This window comes from Perna viridis, chromosome 2 (genome assembly GCF_037379345.1).
Source record: "Perna viridis isolate PV_CMFRI_1.1 ecotype Kerala chromosome 2, ASM3737934v1, whole genome shotgun sequence".
NCBI lineage: Eukaryota > Metazoa > Mollusca > Bivalvia > Mytilida > Mytilidae > Perna > Perna viridis.
In genome coordinates, this window is record NC_142446.1 from 6,611,355 (window position 1) to 6,633,265 (window position 21,911).

Genomic DNA, 21,911 nt, shown 5'->3' on the forward strand with positions numbered 1-21,911 from the left:
CAAGACAAAGCAGTCACAGTCATTTAAAGTTATAAAGACACTGATACAAGTAGGTTTCAACAAGACTTGGCAGTCACGGTCATCTACTGGTACAGTAGGTTTTAACAAGTCTGTGCAAATTTATCAAAAATACAATAGATTTCAACAAGATTTTTAAATATTCTTTTTAAAGTTATGATGACATTTTTACGATAGGTTTCAACAAAAGTCTTTTTGGGAAAGGTTCGCCATAGTTTGTAGACCAGTTTATTGGTTTATGTTTCTCGTGTTCTTCTCTCATTTCTCGTATCAGATATCCAAGGCCTCTAATTTTATCGTCGACCGACTTTCTCGGAGAACGGTTAGGTTCGCTGCTGTCCGACCTAATTGTCCGTATTCTTTTTGAGGTTGGTGGTCGAACATCTCGACTCCGCCCCTGTAGCTCATGGTAATTACTTAGTTTGGAATAAGACATTGGACTGTTTTGAGCACCAATGGTGTGATAAGTTTGAGGAAGACAACATGGAAAGTTCTGACAGCGAAACGTTTTGGTGATGCCGAATAAGCAACTAGAACACGGAGTGTCTGTATATAAGGAAGTCTCCGATGTTGTTAAAGTAACATTTGGAGTAATAGAAGGAAGATGTGAGACATTACTTGACGTTGTCTTGCCTAATTCTTCCTCCAATAGTCGTTTCTGTTTCGTAAGCTGTTTAAATTGAAGGTTGTGATTCCGATTTATACGATGAATTTTATCCTGCAACTGACTTTTGGCGATCATGTTTTTCTTTCTTGCTTTAATTATAGCATCATGTCTGTGTCTCTGTTTGGACAGTTCCATCTCCTCTGACAGAGAGGTATTGGACGAGAGGGCGGAACCGGGGGGTGTCCTAAAAAGATAACTATAGCGTATTAGATTTTGCAAAAAAATATGAATAATAACAAAAGTGTCGAGGCATTTATTTAAAAAAAGCATATGTACATGTTCCTGCATTATCGAAGGTACAGTCACATTTTACATCGAATTTGAAGTAGCCCATGGTGTCAGTAAAATGACATATTCTATGATCAATAAATGTTTTGTTTGGATTAACGTTTTGTTTTTTTGTTTTGATTTTTTGTTTGTTTTATTTAAGAGTTATCAAGGAAACCAAGGTCATAGCGGTAATCAAAAGAATGCAATCCAGGGACAAAGACCAGACATGGAAAACAGACATACACAACGAAGAACATAAAGTAACTAAAATCATACATACAAAGTAACAAAAGCAAAAGAGCAACCCAGACTGCACTAAAAACTAGGAGTATGGACCAGGTGCACCGGTAGGGTAAGCATCCTCTGCTTTTCTAGAAACACCCGCCGAGTTTCTCATAAAAAGTCAAGTCCGGGGTAGACAAACGAGGAAAGGAAAACTATGACCCATTGAATAAATCAGTTTTCATGGTGCAAATGGATACACCATAACGATCCACGAGTTCATGATGACGACCATAAAACTTCTGTAGTGATGACTTCAATCTTGTAGCAACATAACCCTGTTCAAGAAGCCTATATGTTAGAGTTCTAGCGCGATACAAAAAGTCTGCGTAGTTTCGGCAAGCTCTGGCATAACGTATGAGTTGTGATATGAACACTCCATATGCAGGTGCTGAAGGGATGTTGCCACAGACGAAATGAAAGTTGAAAATTCTGAATGAAAAGTCATGACGTTTGTCGTACAGTCAATAGTTTTCCTTTACCATCCATGTTTAAGTTACTATTCCTCATGGTCAGATTCTTTTTATTTTGCTAAGTAAGAAAAGCAAGATCTAAAGAAACTCAGTCGCCATTAGAAGTTCTGTCGTTATCGATACTCAGTTCATACTTATGGATGTCGTGTCGCTAACACAATTTACTCCGACATTTAATGCGTTTGCAATTAATTAGATATTTAGAATGGAGAATTTCTCACAATCCACAGACACGCAGTTAGACGGTATAATTCACAGAAGAAATCTATTGATGCCATTTACCCTTACGACTTCCGTTTTCAAAATATTTAGAAATTTGGAATATTGTGAAAGTGAAATTAAGCATGCATGCCAGGCGATATGATTTACGTTAATATCTCCATTATACGACCAGAAAGGCATTATATACTGTTTCAATCTAAATAAAAGCCGATCTCGCAGTTCCCGGTTTTCTGTTATGTCACACGCGACATAACAGAATACCAGGAACTGCGAGATCGGCTTTTATTTAGATTGGTACAGTTTTTACATGCTATAAACTATATTTTTTGTTCAGACTGAAGCATATTCTAGCGATTAAGGGATAAATGGCATTGGATATGTGTTAATTATTCAACACTTTAACTCATTAGAAGTCTAAGATCTTATTTAAGTGCTTTTGAATGTATAAAAGCTTGTTAAAAAACAGAATTGGAAGATAAATACCAATTACAGACGAATAAATACCAATTACAGATGAAATGGAAGAAAATATAAAGTTCCGAAAATTCCCCCTTTTCAGATAAAGTCATTTTTGTGACCTTGATTGAAACTGAGGGTTAAGCACGCTTGGAATGAACAGGTAATTTGGATACATCGATATTTGTACATGTATTAATAGTGCCCGGCTTGTCTTTTATACAGTGTTTATATGCTAAAATAAGCATTTTGGTTCACATTGAGGTGGTTTTTTTCAGGGATAGGTTAATAATTTTTCAACTAAATGGAGTTGAAATGGTTCAGATATTTATATTTTAAAAGTAAGACACTATAAAAAGGTACTGTATCATATAAAAACAAATTGACAAAAAAAACTGTAAAATGGAAGAAAATATAAAATTCCGAAAATTCCTCACTTTAGAAAAGTCAATATTGTTATTTTAAAACTGAGAAATAAGCACCTATAATTAGAAGATATGATAGATACGTTGATAACTATAACAACATGCAGTGGCCAAAATGTCTTTCGTAAAGCGTTTAAATATGCAAAAAGTTATCATTTTGGTTCATGTTGAGGTGATTTTTTCAGGTGTTGGGGCAGCATTTTTCACCCAAATGGAGTGAAATAGTTCAAATATGTATTACTTTGGCTCACTTGAAAACTAAGACTGTATAATATAAAAGCTTGTTTGAACTACGGTATTTCAGCATATTGACAAAACGGATGAAATAGAAGAAAATCAGAAATTCTGAAAAGTCACCTTTCATATACCTTTATAAAATAATTACAACACCAAAAAGGAAAATCTATGCACCTTCAACTGAACACCTATGGTGGATACTTCGTTATTTTAAATGTGGAAGTAATTAATATGAGTTTTACATTGTTGGTAAGTAATAAATTAGCATTTTATTTACTTAAACCTGTTTTTAGGGGTAGGGGTATATTTAATATTCTAGGAAAACTCTTTCATGAAAATAAGCTTTTCTTGGTTGTACGATGTAGAAAATTAAATTATCTATCGAATGATTTCGAGTTGGAGACGTTTTTGTCGAGCAATAACTTGAAGAATCGAATTTATGTATATGACTTATTATGGAAAATTAAAAAAATCCCAATTTTAGCAAGTTCTGGTAAATTCAAACTATGAAAATCGCCACAAGTCACCAAAAGAACATCAGAAATATCAATTGTTATAGAAATAATAAAAAATACCAAATAAGTAATTCATCACTCTAAGGGTTTTAACAATATAAAATTTTCGGTGGGGTAGGGGTACATATTTCACATATAACCCAAAAAGCGCAAGTGTTAGAGCATCTTTGTTATATCACTGAAAAGCTGAGACATTGTGCTACGCGACTATTCCTTTCTATATTTAGTTTATTCGTATTTGATGTCCCAGTGATGGCTTAGACGCTCGGGCAATGGAGTCCGAAAAATCTTGACTTTTTGACCCAGTGGGGTACAAAGATAGGCTTATAATGAAAAAAGGCTTATAATGAAAAAAAAAACACGAGAATATTCTTTGACGGCAAATTTAATTCGTAAGTAGGACTTTGAAATCGGGCCAAAATTAGTGTAAAAAAGTCTTATCTAATCCATATCAGAAACGATTCCACCGAGAATTCGCACTTCTAGAGTGCAATTGATAGTTTATTAACCGAGTTACGAGATTCTTAAGTTATCACTTACTCGTTGCGGAACAAAGCCGTTTTCTTGGCAAACATTTTCACAAAATCACTTAAAGTTATACCACACTCAGGTTGTTGGTAACTGATTATTTCTTAAACTTCTACTTTGTTTGTGTGATATTATTTACTGTGCATTGTAATAATCTTTAGAGTTGTATTGGAGTGTAACGTATTCACAACGATGTTGGTTTTATTCTTCTAAGTCATGAACCGTTTGAATAACTGAACTGAACGGAGAGATAACTCCATTTATATAATGATCGTATACTTAATATATATTCACAGGATCATACAAATACTAACAACTATTTATAAAACACATTGTTCATTCAGTTAGCTCTTTTGTCAAATACAAATAGTTTTAGATCGTATATTCCATTATGGTTGCATCATGTAGCACGGGGTGTACCGGTATTCAAGTGTGGGTTTGAAATCGAAAACACCGATTTCTAAAGGAGAAAAAAAAACAAGAAAATATATTCTGTATAACTTACATAATACCTGCGATGAAGGTTAAGTAAGCTTAAAGGGCGGTGTCAACAAGTGGTAGATATCAAACTGGCCAGTTTTAACTTGTTAGCCCAAATTTTGAAAGTCTATTTATTTGTTTTGTCTTATCCATTCAATTATAATTTTAAGGGTTAAAATTCGTAATCGCAATAGTACTAAATTAAATATTCCGAAAGATTCTCTAAACAGTTTATTTTTGGACTAAGGTTTTGTTTCGAGTTTTCTCTTTGAATGTTTAAAGGTATTATAGTTATAAAATGATTAGATGTCTGAAAATGTCGATTAAGACATGAAAAGACCACCAAACACTTTGTTTATATTCATTGGACTGAGAAGACGCATTTTGTAGGTTATAAAATAGGAATAGGGGATGATCATTAATTTACGTGAAGATACATAGTGAGCGTGGTGAGCCGATGTCTGTAAGATACGTAGTGACCGTGGAGAGCCGATGTCTGTAAGATACATAGTGAGCGTGGTGATCTGATGTCTGTATAAGGTACGTAGTGAGCGTGGTGAGCCGATGTCTGTAAGATACATATTGAGCGTGGTGAGCCGATGTCTGTATGATACATAGTTGGCGTGGTGAGCCGACGTCTGTATAAGGTACGTAGTGAGCGTGGTGAGCCGATGTCTGTAAGATACATAGTGAGCGTGGTGATCTGATGTCTGTATAAGGTACGTAGTGAGCGTGGTGAGCCGATGTCTGTAAGATACATATTAACGTGGTGAGCCGATGTCTGTATGATACATAGTTGGCGTGGTGAGCCGACGTCTGTATAAGGTACGTAGTGAGCGTGGTAAGCCGATGTCTGTAAGGTACGTAGTGAGCGTGGTGAGCCAATGCCTGTAAGACACGTAGTTAGCGTGGTGAGCCGATGTCTGTAAGATACATAGTCAGCGTAGTGATCCTTTGTCGGTAACACATCCAACATTGGGAATGCAAATTGAAATAAGACATATTTATTCAATATTCTTTATTCTACAACTTTAATCAAGCATCATGGATACATTTGACGTTTTATCTGAAGTGAACTGCCTTTCTTGGCTGTATTCGACAACTTAGGTTGAACAATACAGATGGGATTGAGGTGCACTGTTTCGTGCAACTTAAAAATAAAAGGTGAAACCTGGTGGAAATATAGATTGTGGGTAGTAGAGCATTCACACATAAATAGATGCAATACTTGTGAAGGTAACGAGATGTAAAAAATTAAATGCATGCTTTAAGCAATCCGGAAAGATTCAGGTTCTCTTCCGTGCACCAACTGGTTGTTTTCAAAAAGGCAAAATAATAATAATAATTAAAATCATGAACAAATGAGCAGAAAAAGGTACACTTTTTATTTTATTTTTTTTACAATAATACCATGCCCGCTTACTTTTCTGGCAGTTTAAAATAGCCTGATGTTTTAGGAAACCTGTTTTTTGACAATTAATTTTGGGAAGGCACCACAAAATTTGTTATGATAACTGATATGTTTTTTTTTATGTTACCATGGATACAGATTTTCATGACAAGATAGAAAAGAACATCTATCTTTTTTCATGGATTTCCATAATGTACGGTTTTAAAAGATATATACATTTTACAGAAAAAAATGTTGTATTTGCCTGTTAAAGTGTCTCAATATAGTTTTATTTACTCAAATTGTCATAAAGTTATCTGCCGTGATCTATCTGTATAGTGGAACCTTAGTCAGTGCCAAAGGTGACGACAACAAAAATCATGGAAACCGGTAAATTTACAACAAACAAACCATAAGATTTCGTTAACTGGCTAATTTTCTAGATATCGTTCAAATGTACTTGTGGTCTACATATATTTTTCGTTAGTAATAAAAACATTATTGTTCTAACACACGAAACACCTGTATGCAATCATATGCATGAAACATGCCTAAGGCATACCTGTTCGAGTAAAATTAATAATACATTTTCAATTACGCGAAATGACCGACTTTGGGGCAGTTTTCGCTGCAGTATTACAAATTTCAAAAGACCTAAAGCACTGAGGCTTCAAGGAGGTATTGCATATGGTGTATGTTGCTTCCTGATAGTTTAGAGTACTTCTTGTATACAATCGTTTTTTGGATTTAGATATTCCTATATTTTTATATTAATGCTGCTGATGAAAGCAGTAAATTGGTATTTTTTGTATTATTTAAAGTAAATATTTCAAATTAAATCTCTTTAATTTGCTCGTTAGACATGCATTATAACTGATAAATGCTCACAACAATATAATAAATATGAATAATGAATAGGTGCTTGCTAAATCATAGACCTGTCATGACAAAATGCTAAAAAGGTTACAGTTAGAAACGGGACGATTTGTAATGGTGTCGACTGTCCAAAACATTCGTTTCTTTACATTTGGATTATTGTGTCCTTATATGGAAATTGCCACAAAGATTTATGAATGAATAAATTTTACGTATTTTAAAGTCAGATCCGAATAAAGAAAGCAGAGTCCGATTAGATCAGAAAGCAAGTTAATTTGCACATATTCATGTACATGTTGTGGTAATTAGGTCTCATAATACGAAGGTACCTGTATTTATACATTTCTCCTTTGAAAGATTGAACACAAATATCTATTGATTTCAATAAAATCGATGACTCAATCAATTGTCAATTTTCCGCGGATTGCTCTAACAGTTTTACATATCTTTCGGCTCAGGTTATGTAAATTCCGATCTTCGATCTTTATTAACAAAAATGATACTCCCTCGGCCCGATACTGTGAAAGTTATTATCTGTATTTCTCGGGTTCCGTAAATAGACCTACCATAACCAAACCTGAATTGGTTTATACCTATTTGTCCTATATTTGTAAAAAGTTGTCCTGGATATATTAGATAGTCGTACCTTTGTAAGGTATGAATATTTCAAAAGCTTTTTCTGTTTATTGACAATTAACAGTAACTTATATGATAAAAAGGCAAAATAATATTTCATGATTTTTAAACAATATTACACATACAAATGTGTTATAGTTAAAAAAAAAAGTTTTTAGTTAGAAAAAAAAATAAGCTTACTAATTTAATATTCTAGTAACCAATGGGAGTTAAAAAATAATAAATCACACAAATAAATGTTATAAAAAATATAAATTTAAAGATTCGGGACAAATTGGATGACACATCTGGATTTTATTTACGACAATAATGGTCATTGTATATTGATACTATATCGGCATACCTTAGTTTTGTGCAATATTTAGTTGTCGCGTGCATCTAGGCTGACTTCTCCCTGTTTGAATGTCCATATGTTCCGGAACATTTTCGTACGCTTTGGCGAAACAGCTTATCGTCAAGTTATTGGAAATTCCCATTCCGAATTGTGCACCACTTATTGCGGACCCCTTTCTGTACTGTTATGAATCACAATTTATGGTTAGGATAAATAAAGACCCTTCCAAACGAAATTTGGTAGAAAAATAACACCTTTAGATTCTTGGACGATAGTGTGCCTATAAGCAACAATGATTCAATATTTATACTAAAGATGTAGGTCATGAAGAACTCTCTTCGAATAAAGCTTATATTGATAATAAATGCCCGTTTCTTGATCTTAGTATTAATCTATAAAAAACAGACAAAAGTTTCTTTTCAATGACAAAAAATAATATATCTTTAAAATCAAACAGTAACTGTGTGATTATTCTAAAAGCCTTAATTGAATATATAAATAAATGTATAGCCTTGTCAATTAAATAAAGTATTAGTTTATGGCACCTCCGCTCCAGTTTTTCGATATGGTTGTTATTAGAACTGTCATTTATTGTATGTTTGGATTTGTGTATTGTGTCATAACTATTTATCGTAATGTGTTTGAACGAGTAAATATTTGTATTTGTATATTCTATACTACTAAAGCAAGAGACTGATTTTTTTTTAGCCGCAACTCCTCTGAAACCATGCAAGGTCGAATATATTTGTGACATGAGGTATAAATGCAGTGTTGCGTACATCCTAAATTTGTCCTTGAAAAATTATTTTTTTCTGCGGAAAACGTCAATTTTTTTTGGAAAATATCAAAATTCGAAGACATTTATCGGTCCGTGTGTTAATACGCTTTCGCGCATGCTCAATCGACGTACTGCCCGGATCATGTGTACGTGTGTTACACGAGTATTGCAAGTTCATTATTCTGCTTAATTAAACGTTAAACGACATCTACCATTTTCCTGTAGTACAAAACTGTCCAGACATGGATAGGCGTAGAAAGCACCGAAATAAACATCCCCTTCTTATGTGTAAACATCTGCGCCCGAAGTTCTGACCCCCCTTTTTATGGGTAAACTGGCATGACTGTTAAACCCCCTACCAACTGTTTTGAGTAATTTAAGAATCCACCCCCCCCCCAAAAAAAAAAAAAAAAAACAAAAACAAAAACAAAAACAAAAACAAAAAAAGACTGGATCATCAATCACAAACAGACAGGAAATGACATTTTCACACATTTAGAATGTGTCGAGGTAAACCTTCCCCTTTTATGTGTAATAAAAACATGTCAACTGCACCTGAAGTCCGGGGTAGACCTTCAGATTGTTTATTGCAAGTGTATTTAAATAGATATTTTTTCCCTAAACGGGCCATATCAACTTTTAAAGTCTTCACTTCGCGTTTGTCGGTGTCATCATCGTCGTCGTAAAATATCAGCTCCTCCCATACCCCTGGGTCTTAAACCTAGAACCAATAAAACAGCTTCTTAGTACCAGAATTAACCAATTTTTCCAGGGTTTTTTTTGGGGGGTTGATAAAAATAGCTCGATCCTGACTTTTGAGATAATTTGGTAAAGAAGGGTTAAGCAATACGTAATGTGAATAAAAAAGAAAACAATAATTCGCTTACATGCGTTACAAAAGTACATAGTTTTGCGCGCTGGCGCAAAAAAAAAACACCATACTGAGTCAAAAAGAAAACCAAGTCCTCCTGAAAGGTCAACTCCTCTTAAACCACTAAAGCAATTTGAACAAAACTGTACACCATTGATGTATGATAGATGATCGTAGACCATTTACAGCAATTACTCATTTTGTTTGGATCCGTCAAATTAGTACTGTGTCCACACTTTGCTCAATCGACCGCGATTTTGCGGGCATCCTCTAGTATCGATAGTGGTAAGCTTTATACTAAAATTTACGATTATAGGGATGATTTTTCATTCACTATCCGTTTTTAGATAGTGACGTCGTCTTCACATGATGTTAACATATCACTGTTGGCTCGATTTGTTCGTGTTTGTAACAATATTTCGCGAAAGAAATCTTTATATAACCAAGAAATTACTACATCAAGGTTTTCGATATCACAAGCTCCTAAGAAAAACATTCACAAAATTTTTCAACCGATACAAGTAATTCGTTCTCAAATATAGATGTACTTGTATGGATTAATACGTGCGGGTATCTCCCGCCATTTGTTTTACGGTATATATTCTACACAAAGCACGAAAAGCAGTAAGTTAATTAAACCGCTGAATAGGCTTATTCGTAATAGTTATGATATTGTTGTTAAATGTCAAGAATAGCATTTTTTATTCGCTCATAGGGTCGTTGCATAGAAATTAAAACACTCTATATAAAAGCAGGTTTTGTTATGAAATGGGTAGTGTCCTTATTGTATGACTTACGATGTACCAGGGTTCTCAACCCCACATAGGAAAAATTTATTTCACATACAATGGACACATAACTTTTAGTTGGTTTAATAAGGTCTGGAGTTGGCTTGTCAGTTAAATGCTAGTAGTCCTTAGTATGTACATTTGTGTAATTTATATTCAGTTTCTTTATTTCCGTTGTAACAAGGGACTCAGACCTTCTTTAACTGATTTTTAGGTCTGTTTAATTGCGTAATATTTTTTTCCAAAGTAGCCAGATTAAAAGGGAGAGGGTTGTGATCTCTCCAAAGTACTTAAATCCTGCCGCATTTTTTGCGCCTGTCCGAAGTTAGGAATTCCTAGTCTCTGTATGTCATGTTTCGTTTTTTAACCTCAATTTATTTTTATGCTACTCGAGTATATAGGGACAATTATCTTTGACATATTCATCATACCTATTCTCGTCATAGTTTAAGTGTCAACTACTGACTACCATAAATACAATTTAAATGTCAACTACTGACTACCATAAATACAATTAAAATGTCAACTACTGACTACCATAAATACAATTAAAATGTCAACCACTAATTACCAAACATACATATATATGACTAACTGTCAAATACTGTCTATAAAACGTTCAGTTTTAATATAAGGCATACATATGACAGTCAGTTTAACTGTCGACCAGTGACTACCAAACATATAGTTTAACTATCAACTTCTGACTACTAGACAAGCAGTTTAATTGTCAACTGCTGACTACGAAACAAACAGTTAAACTGTCAACTACGGACTGCCAGACATACATATGACTGTCAGTTTAACAGTCAACTAGTGACTACCAGGCAAACAGTTAAATTGTTAACTGCTGACTACCAAACAAGCAGTTGTATTGTCAACTTCTAACTACCGAACATACAACTCAACTGTTAACTTCTGACTACCAGTCAGATATATGATTGCCAGTTTAATAGTTAACTACTGACTATCAAATAAGCAGTTTAATTGTAATCTACTGACTACCAAACGTTCAGTTTAACTTTCGACTACTGATTACAATACATACATATGACTGGCAGTTTAACTCTCAACTACTGACCACCAAAAATGCAGTTTAACTGTCAACTACTGACTATCAAACACACAATTTATATGTCAACTACTTATTACCAAAAAATACAGTTTAACTACCAATAACTGACTACTCAAAGAGCTGTTGAACTGTCAACTACTGACTACCAAATATACTGTTGAACTGTCAACTACTGATTACCATACATACACATGACTGTCATTTGAACTTTCAGCTACTAACTACCAGACACATAGTTTAATTGTTAACTACAGACCACCAAACAAACAGTTTTATTGTCAACTTCTAACTACCGAACATACAACTCAACTGTTAACTTCTGACTACCAGACATGCAGTTTAACTGTCAACTACTGACTACCAAATATTCAGTTGAACTTTTAGTACTTGAATATAAGGCATACATATGAGTCAGTTTAACTGTCGACCAATGACTACCGAACATATAGTTTAACTGTCAACTTCTGACTACTAAACAAGCAGTTTAATTGTCAACTGCTGACTACCAAACATACAATTAAACTGTCAACTACTGACTACGAAACATACATTTAAACTGTCAACTACGGACTACCAAATATGTAGTTTAACTGTCAACTACTGATTACCAGACACACATATGACTGTGAGTTTAACAGTCAACTAGTGACTACCAGGCAAACAGTTTAATTGTTAACTGCTGACTACTAGACATTCATATAACTGCCAGTTTAACTATAGACAACTGACAACCAGACATACAGTTCTATTGCCAACTACTGACTAACAAACATACAAATTAATGTCAACTACTGACTACCAAAAATAGAGTTTAACTCTCAACTACTGACTACCAAAAATGCAGTTTAACTGTCAACTACTGACTAACAAACATACAATTTATATGTCAACTACTTATTACCAAAAATACAGTTTAACTACCAATAACTGACTACTCAAAGAGCTGTTGAACTGTCAACTACTGACTACCAAATATACTGTTGAACTGTCAACTACTGATTACCATACATACACATGACAGTCATTTGAACTACAGACTACCAAACGTTCAGTGTAACTTTCAATTATTGATTACAAGTCATACATATGACAGTAAGTTGCTACAACCGAACAAGCATTACAACCTGCAACTACTGACTACCTGTAGTACATATGACTGTCAGTTTAACTTTCATCTACTGACTACCAGTCATATTTATCACTGTCAGTTTAACTTTCAGCTAGTGACTACCAGTCATATTTATCACTATCAGTTTAACCACTGACTGCCATCCATACAGTTTGACTATCGACTACTGACAAAATGAATATATAGAACCTATTCTTGACTTACCCTTTTAGATGTAAACTTCCACTATGATTCCCACCCGTTATTACTTTTAATAGTATGTCTAGTTATTAACAGATAAAATACTTAAAGATATGTTGTTATTTCAGTTAAACACACAGTTTTTACAAAGCCGCATTACACATTCTTTAGTATTAAAGGCCTATTGAGTGACGTTATCATCAACAGAGAATCACGATATCTTTTCATTAACGACTTAATTGAAATCTTTAGTTTGTAAAAAATGTCTTGATTAAATAAAAATGAACCGAAATATATTTCAATATCAAAATTGAAAGACTGAATAGGTTATCTCATGTTATCTTCTGTTGCGTAGAATGAGCTGAGGTCGTCAATTCAAATAAATATACAGTCTTTCCAAATTTTGTTTTTTGCTTTCTTGTTTCAAGCTTTTTATCAAGCCAGTACGCGGGCTGATGTGATCCCCCATGCGACCGTCCAGCCAAACGTTACAGCACACGGACTGAGACCGTGCAATCACCAACCCACCGCTACAGTACGCGGGCTGAGGTGATTCCCCGTACGACCACGCAACCAACGCTGCGGCGCTGCAATATAATCCCCTTCCGACCACCCATCCAACCCTACGTATTTTAAAACAAGGTTACGGTCTTTTGGTACGCTTATTATCACCAATATAATCCCCTAAAACATAAATGAAGACAAAACACACTCACACACACACAAACGTATTTCTATTCTTCAAACTTCTGCGTTTAAGAAGTCAATTCTATCAATACATATATGGGTATAGTAATGGTAGGTAAGTTTTTCATTTTCTTACTGGATGTGGTATTAAGAAAATTGCAAATGTAACCTTTGTTTATCATTTAGATGCATTGCTCAAACTGGCAAAGTAACCCCTAGAATATTTAAGCTTCAATGAAAAATGGCTTATTTGATAGTTATTTGCTTAATAGTATAACAGTTGATCCTTTATGCATGACAACTGAATAGATTACCACTAGCATAACCCTATAAAACAGATATTTATATAACTCTTCTTCAAAGCATATCTGCATTTCGGCTGCTCGAAATAACTTAAATAACCAACTAACCAAAATACGTAAAAATATGTCAAAAACTGACCAATTGATATGAATTCAAACCGGGCATCTATACGGGGCCAATATGGGTCAAACCAGGGCCAATACGGCATCATAACTTCCGGTCGTTTGACACCGCCATTTTGAGTTAGAATTGGACTTCATGAACTTTGATCATCAGGACTAAAAGCTGCAGGAACTCAAAAAAATTTTCCATTTTATACTAAAAGGATATAAAGGGCCAATATGAAATTACATACTTATTAACATATATTATTACTAGAGTTATCAAGGGAACCAAGATACTATGCGGAAATCAAGAGTGTAATCCATGGGCAAAGACAAGACATGGAAAACAGACTAACACAAGCCCGGAGTTGATTATGCGGGTTTTTAGGTCCCGGTTATTGAATAAGCATGCACATAATGATATCGTTAAAGACAATACAATATTATGGATCGGACTTATATAAGTAATGAAATGGGGGAAAAGATGACATAGATATAAACGCTTTAAAGCGTCTTGGATTCAAATTTTCAATTAATTATTCATGATGCTTCTATTGAAAATGAGACAAATAATATTTATAATTATGATAAAAACCACGTAAATGACAAAATTTAGTGATAAAATAGATCTTGTTTTCATATTGACAAGAATAGAGCTATTGTTCTTTCTTGTTTTGTTGATGTGTACATTTTTGGTTTATTGAATTGTTAATTACTATGAACGTATATTTAAAACCATAAATATGTGATAAATGTATGCGATTTTTATCAAATCGCCCTGGTACCAACCCTCGACTACGTCTTTGTTGGGATATGGGAGTCTCGGCTGATACATGTACCGAGGGCGATAAGGAAAATGCGGTGTAGTAGCCTATAATTTTAATATGTCCCATCAGTTCTGGGCCCGGTTTCATAAACGAATCTCAAAATTGAAATTCTCCTCAAATCCTTCCTCAACTCAAATTTCGACTAATCAAATCACCTGAAATTGAAGATTTTAAGGTCAAGTATTTGGGTATGTAAGGCCTCACTTGACTCCGTGGTTTCACAAGAATGGGTTAACCTACCATTCAAAGGCATGGAAACTGTTATTTCAAATCGATGAGTTCAGTATTTAAAGTATAACGTCTTCCAGTGTAAAAATACCGATAAAAATGACAAAATATTTATCTACATGATAAAATTGTTAAGAAAAGCGTAAAATAGAAGATTTGCATTGTAATGCAGTGTTTCGAGATCCCAATAATAAACCGATCGGTCTTCGGATTTCAGTACGTTCTACCTCGGAACTTCTGGAATAGAAACTGAAACTAGAACGCGACTTACAGGCCTATTTGAGATTTTTCAAGAAACCCAGGCTAGAAGGTGGATTAAAGAGGGTTAATTTTCGGAATTTCGTATTTCTTTCATTTACTTGTTTTTTGGCATTTTTTTAAATATTACAATTCAAAACAGCTTTATATGACGAAGTGCATTTGGATTGGGTCTAAAGTTTCAAATTTTCCAATGTAATAAATGTTTGAAATCTTTCAAGCCCTTTTAAGTTGGGGCATTAGGTTTTACTGCTGTTCGTATGTTCGTGTGTCCGTATGTCCTATATCTTTCGTCATATAAATCGGAAACATGCCATGGGATTAATTTGAAATGATTTGAACTGATAGATTTTACCGTTTGTGAACTTTTTTAATGCATGATCGTCAATCGAATTAATATTTCCGTGAAATGTTTTGTTGCTTCAGGGCGAAGCTTTCATAAAGCTAAATTCAGAACATTGTTTTGGTCCTCGTCCACAATAGTAATTCTCTAGCGTTACCGTATAAAGTTAAACACTCGGAAGAAGTCTTCGCGGGTTTTCTAATTCTAAAGATATCACTCTGACTACTTCCGTTCGTTGATGTTTGAAACGACTGCTCGGTGGTTGAAAACAATCAAATGAAGCAATTGTGTCGGAGATCATTGGCACTGAAATGGGGCTGTATTCAACTCAAAAGGATTTTGTCAGTGTTCTCAGGCGATAGTTAGACCAGGCAAATGCTTTAATAATATATAAATAATGGGAAACCCCATCGACGTGGTGATGAAAATAATATGGTGGATGACGGAGTTGCGAGCCTTCTACGTCCTATATACCAGTCGACTCCCATATATCAGAAAACTTCATATGGATAGTATAAATGCACTGTTCGATGCTATAACTCATGATTTCGTTTTTGTCTTTTTAACAAAATTTTTTTTTAAAAATCCCGACCCCAAGTACCTGTGCTCTACCCCGACTGATGTTTCTAGAAAAGCAGACGACGCTTTCCCTACCATTACACCTGGTCCATGCTCCCAGTTTTTAGTGCAGCCCGAGTTGCTCATCTACTTTAGTTACTTTGTATGCATTATTTTAGTTACTTTATTTTCTTTGTTTTGTTTGTCTGTTTTCCATGTCTGGTCTTTGTCCCTGGATTACATTCTTTTGATTTGTTCCCTTGATTACTTTTGAAACTTTACAGATGATCAAACGGTCTGTATACTTTTGATGTATACGGGACTTTGTAACTAAAATATGGGGTGTTTATTTCAAATGTCGCGCCGTATCTTAAAAACTATTTATGATTTTTTTGTATAAAACTTTACACACTTGTTAATTATATTAACCTGAAGATCTGTATACTTTTTTGTGATGATTCTTCATTTTATTTTTTTATTTTTATTGAGTTTTTTTTATGAAAAAGGTGGGTGTTTTTTTTCATATTTCACGCCGTGTGAAGCGAATTCAGGGGGTGCATTAATCCTTAAATGGGTGGCAGGATCACAAAAAACTGGCTTCCAACCCTCCCATATATTTATTGATTGAATAGCCCTCAAAAAGAAGAAGAATTTTTTAATAGAAATATTATACCATGAACACTGAAACATGTAACTAATTTTTTTGTTTTTCTCCTTTATCAACTTACCGTTTTATGGAATTTTGAAATTTTCAATTTATGTATTGACATGCAAAATTTTCGTTGCAAAAATCTTGGTCCCTAATCAGAATTATTGTTTCAATTTGGTATCAAATATACACGATGTTAGCATTTTTGTCGATCTCTTATATAAACTTCCTATTGAGCGGGAATAAGGAATGAGTCAGGATATACTTAGCATGATATCCTGTAGAACCCCGTGTTATTCCAAAAACATTTATGATGTATTTTTTCACACGACGGGCGTATCATGCACTCGTGGTGCAACTGTTCATTGTATTTTTTCTCCTAAATAAACATGGCAATACTTCACATGAACGATTTGAAAAATTTAACATTTGGTGTTTAACAATGAATGTACCGTGCTTATTTTTTGAGCTCGACCTGCCATCAATCCTGTATGCCGTTAAGTTCTGTTGTCTTTAATGGTTTTAGTATTTACGAATCAATTTGTCGACGAAGAATACTCAAATCCTATTTTAATTTAAACTGTGTACAATGTGGAGCCAAAGATAGAAACTTTGTGTGCACAAAATAGTATTTTTTATGCATGTTCCTATACAACGTAAGTGGGAGCTAGGTTTATAGGTACATAATATAGTTGATGAGTGGAGTCAATGATTCAATAAATATCAGGCTCACCTCTTAGTAATTTGAACATCATGGCTAATTCCGATGTCTCGTGGCGTGCAACTCCCGAGTCCTAATAAATCACGGACTGTTTGAGTATGAAGAAACATTTGATTAGCCCATTGACGGAGCCACATACGATCTTGCGGTTTCCAGCGTCACCAACTACTTCGTCACAATAACATAAACAATTAGGTCAATCTGACTCATTTTTTACTATCCAGTCCACCACCGCTTATTTCAAATGCTGGAAATTTTGATGGTTTTTGTTCGTTTTATGTTGAAGTATTCAATGAAGGAGAGTGAATTTTACGGTGTATTTATTTGTTGTTTCAGTTCATGTTTGACCTTATATTGAAGAGGGGATGGTTAAAGCCGTATAAAAACCGGTTTAACCCCACCGCAGACATGCGCCTGTCCACAGTCAAGAGATGTTGGTCATTAGTGTGTTTTCGTGTCGTAATTTCAGTTTTCAGTTTATTAAGCTTTATTTGTAAGAAGTGTCATCGTTCTGTTACCATGGATTTTATTACTAACGTTGTCAGGGCCTTTCAGAGCTTACTTAAAGTGTGTACACTTATTGACCTTGTGTTCTCTGTAAGCATTTACTCAAGGTTATACGATGGTGCATTTGTGGTGTTTCACCGGCATATCTGTTCTTTTTTTCTATTGTCTGTCCGTTTAACCCTTCAATTCCTTGCTCGTCCGATATCTGTTTCTCTCGATTATTTCATATTTGGAACACAGCTTTGACCTGACGAGTTTAACTGTCTTCCTCTTTTTTCTAAGTTCTGTCCCACCACAACTTCATGTTTGATGAAACGTAGATGGTGAAAAAATAACCGTATTTGTAAATTTTCTCAGCTTCTATATATTTTGCAGGCTCGCGTTTCAGATATAGAACAAAAGCTTGACACAATGTGTATCTGACAAAAAAAGTGTCTTTTCCTTGTCTATATTTGAAATAGATAGCCCAATAAACTTACACATTTTAAAAATTTCTTTGGATAAATACATTCTGTATGGGTATGTGCAAATAACTAGTAGATCGCAGTGAGTATGTGAAAGTATGGTTAGAATACGCTTATGGTCACGAACACGCCTCATCGGACAATTCAAAGAGTACACTAACTCTAAGACTACTGACTGTAAGTCACCCAGGATAAGGATTCTTTGTAAACCTAGATTAGAATAAACATATATTAGAAAATGAAGTGAAAAAATATACTACTGTAATATTTTCATAATTTAAACCTTAAACTTTGGAATCTTTTTATTCATGGATATCAGTTTAAGACAACAGGGCCGGATCTAGACACTTTGAAAAGGAAGGGATGCTAGACAAGGTCTGTCAGAAAAAGGGGGTGCTATGACATTATTTGCGATTTTTGTCAATTTTTCACATGAAGTGTCAAATTTTTTTGTTCAGTAAGAAGGGGTGCCAACCCCCTGTAACCCCCTGGATCCGCCACTGGACAATAGGACAAATATAATTCAAGATAAGGAAATTTCATCCTAGGGTAAGATTTCAATTTTCACAAACTGGATAGTGCCTCGTTAGAGAACTTGAAATGTCTGAGATTTATCTGTCTTGCAGTCTCAGCAGTGTAAAATTCTTAAAACATCTTATTCTTAGTTTATAATTAACTGCGACACAACAAATTGTATATATGTCCCATAATAAGACTTGAAAGTTTTTATAGTGTCTTCTCCTTGTATATGTGGTATTGTCACATGACCGGTGATTTTAATATTTTTTTGTTTTGTACAGATTTGATTTTGAATATTATCATTTATGTCTATTAAAGAAATCATATGCAATGATTTAATTTGTTGTTTCAATTTAAATCCATTGTCAACAATTGTCATTGTTGTATAGATATTTGATTACAGTTTCATGGTTCAGTGAAGACTGAACACTGTCCTTAATAGGTACATTTTCAATGTACATGCACTGACATTTGACCTTGGATTAGTTAGTACTTAAATTATGTTTTCTATTGGATAATCTTGGTCATGTTTCAGTTTGGTGGCAAATTCATATTTGTGTAATTGTTCTGATTTGAAATGGTTTGTTTGTGTGTTGGGGTTTAACGTCCGAGCAGCAATATTTCAGCTTTGTTCAGACGATGAACATGAAATTGATGATAAATTGAACATGAAAAGATGATGAAATGAAAAAGGGATTGGACACAAGGACAATGGGGTCGACAAATTTTGATTGCCACTGGAAATAGGGAGAGGTGGGTAGGGTCGAGCAATTTAGCCTCCTGTGGCGGAGCCCTATGGTTCCTACTCCGGGAGAATACCACAGTAGGGTTCTTTAACGTGCGAGGAACGTGGCATCTTTCCCAACACGGTGCACCACTATGGTTTGCGGTCAGGTTTTCCGTATTATAGCCTGACAAACCCAGCATGTAACACGCCAGGGGTACCCCATTCCAAATTCTTGACGATAATTTCGTTGGCAGTAAGAATGATGATCTAGAACGGCTTTGGATTTATGTTGCTTAAATAACGTTAAAACGGCTTTGGGCGTTGCCTACTTCCCAAACGACGGAGTAGATAAGCCTACTACTGATAAATTGTTTTTCGAACTCCTCGAAAATTGTTTTTTATTTAACAGTCTTGGATACGAAATTTGTCTAACGGGTGATTTCAATGGCAGGTGTGTCAACAAATTCGAGTATACTGGCAAAACGACAGCCTCTGACGGAAAGCAAAGTTACAACGGAACTAGACTTAATCAGTTTAAAGAAGCCGCTGGCTTAAAACTTGTAAACCTTTTCGAATGTTGTGATGGTTTCTATACCAGAATATTAAATGACCAGAAATCGGCCATTTATTGCGTTTTACTTTGGGACGGACTATGTGATGGCATGAAATCTGTCTTCGTAGATGAGTTAGGCTCTTTATACCTCCACAGTGATCATGTTTTGTTGCGTGTCCAGTTTTGTGAAACATCTGACGGTGCCCGAAAGAAACAGAACCCAAAACGCTTCGTGTGGAAAACTGAGGTGTTGACTGGGATTTTTTCAAAAGGAACCTATGTCAGATTTTCAGTGAAAATTGGCACGAAACATCTAACGATGTAGATAAAATCTGGGATATTTGGAAGTCAAATGTAAATTTTGCCGCTGAAACAATCATAAAAAGCGTTCCGGTGGTGAAAAAAATTATAGATCATTTTGGGACAAAGATCTCGATCGACTGCTTAAGGAGAGGCTTGTCGCGAATAGATTACAACGACTACGTAATAAAACGCAACAGCATGATAGTCAGCTCGGCAGACACTTATCGGAGGTTTATAAAAAAACGTAAGAACGCGTTACACAAAGCTATTAAGCGGAAGGAGCTAGATAGAAAAGTTAGAAGTCTGTCCGTAAAGAATATGCGACAGAACACGAATACGAAGCAATTTTGGAATTGCTGAGAGGACCACGGGATGACACAAACCCGAGTCGAATAATTGATCCTAATAACAGAGAAGACTATATAGAGAATAAAGTTCAAATTAGTAAAATAGGTAAAGACACAAATGTGAATCCCGCTTTCAGATCACTAGTTACTGATCAGTTATCTGAAATTGTGAAACACGCGGTCGGGGCGAGAATAATTTATCTGTTACTTTTTCACTAGAATCAATAGAAAATGCTCTACGTTGGCTGAAAGCAGGAAAGGCACCTGGTTTTGATGAAATTCCTAACGAGTTCTTGAAATATGGCGAAGATATAATGATAAAAACGCTTTGCGATCTATTCACTTTCATATCTGACTTTGAGCAAATTCCAAAAGAATGGCAAAAGGGTCTTATAAAACCGCTACACAATACGCGTTAGACAATTATCGAGGCGTGACTCTTTCGTCCAATGTATATAATTTGTTTTCCTAAACGTTGGAATCGGTTATTGTTGACTATCTCGAGAAAATAACGTTCTTGGCGAGAGTCAAGGTGCTTTCCGAGCAGACAGACGCATCGAAGACCAAATTTTTGCTCTGCAGGGAATGTGTGCCGTGTCACGTTCCGCTAAACAGCCCTTATATTTAGCTTTTCTAGACCTATCGAAGGCATTCGATAGAGTGTGGCGAGATGGTCTATTTGTCAAATTATGGCAAAGCGGTATACAAGGTAAAGTCTGGCGTCTAGTGAGAAACATTTATAGTTATGTTGAAAATAAAGTTCTTTTTGGAAATATTGAGATTCGATCAGGAATTTGGTGTTAAGCAGGGTTCTGTGCTATCACCTACGTTATTTTTGGTGCTAATGTTTGTTTGTTTGTTTGTTGGGGTTTAACGTCCGAGCAGCAATATTTAATATTTAGTGCTAATGAACGACCTGGTTAATATGTTCAGTGAGCATGGTATAGGATTTAGTTTAGCACAACAATTTCTTAATTGTCTCTTGTTTGCAGACGACGTTGTCCTCATTGCTAAATCACCACAGGAACTTCAAACGTTACTTCATATATCTTACGATTTTGCAACTAAATGGAATCTGAAATTCAACCATGAGAAATCCAAAGTTCTGGTTGTCGGTAAGCGAATAAATCACGATAGTAGTTGGATCCTTTTGGTTGACAAAATCTATGAGGTAAATGAATAC

The 21,911-nt window shown here is 34.9% G+C and overlaps 1 protein-coding gene across 4 annotated transcripts; it reads right to left on the reverse strand.

The window, feature by feature from the left end:
• Positions 1 to 9: 9 nt before the first annotated feature.
• Positions 10 to 17,478, reverse strand: LOC148623473 (uncharacterized). 4 transcript variants are annotated; one of them, XM_088565278.1, is made up of 2 exons: positions 17,321 to 17,478; positions 10 to 869 (listed from the first exon to the last, which is right to left on the reverse strand). In XM_088565278.1, the coding sequence occupies exons 1-2, from the start codon at positions 17,443 to 17,445 to the stop codon at positions 173 to 175; spliced, it is 822 nt and encodes a 273-aa protein (XP_088421404.1). In that variant the 5' UTR covers positions 17,446 to 17,478; the 3' UTR covers positions 10 to 172. The 4 variants fall into 4 exon arrangements, with proteins under 4 accessions (XP_088421404.1, XP_088421407.1, XP_088421406.1 ...); XM_088565281.1 differs by lacking the exon at positions 17,321 to 17,478 and adding an exon at positions 12,655 to 12,755; XM_088565280.1 differs by lacking the exon at positions 17,321 to 17,478 and adding an exon at positions 7,819 to 7,969.
• Between the last annotated feature and the right edge of the window lie 4,433 nt (positions 17,479 to 21,911).

Bases quoted from the DNA above. Each gene is read 5' to 3' on its own strand.
- LOC148623473 (XM_088565278.1), bottom strand. From the start codon at position 17,445: ATGTGGCTCCGTCAATGGGCTAATCAAATGTTTCTTCATACTCAAACA. The intron at 870-17,320 runs GTGAGCCTGATA...TTATCTTTTTAG, and splicing joins GATGTTCAAATTACTAAGAG to GACACCCCCCGGTTCCGCCC.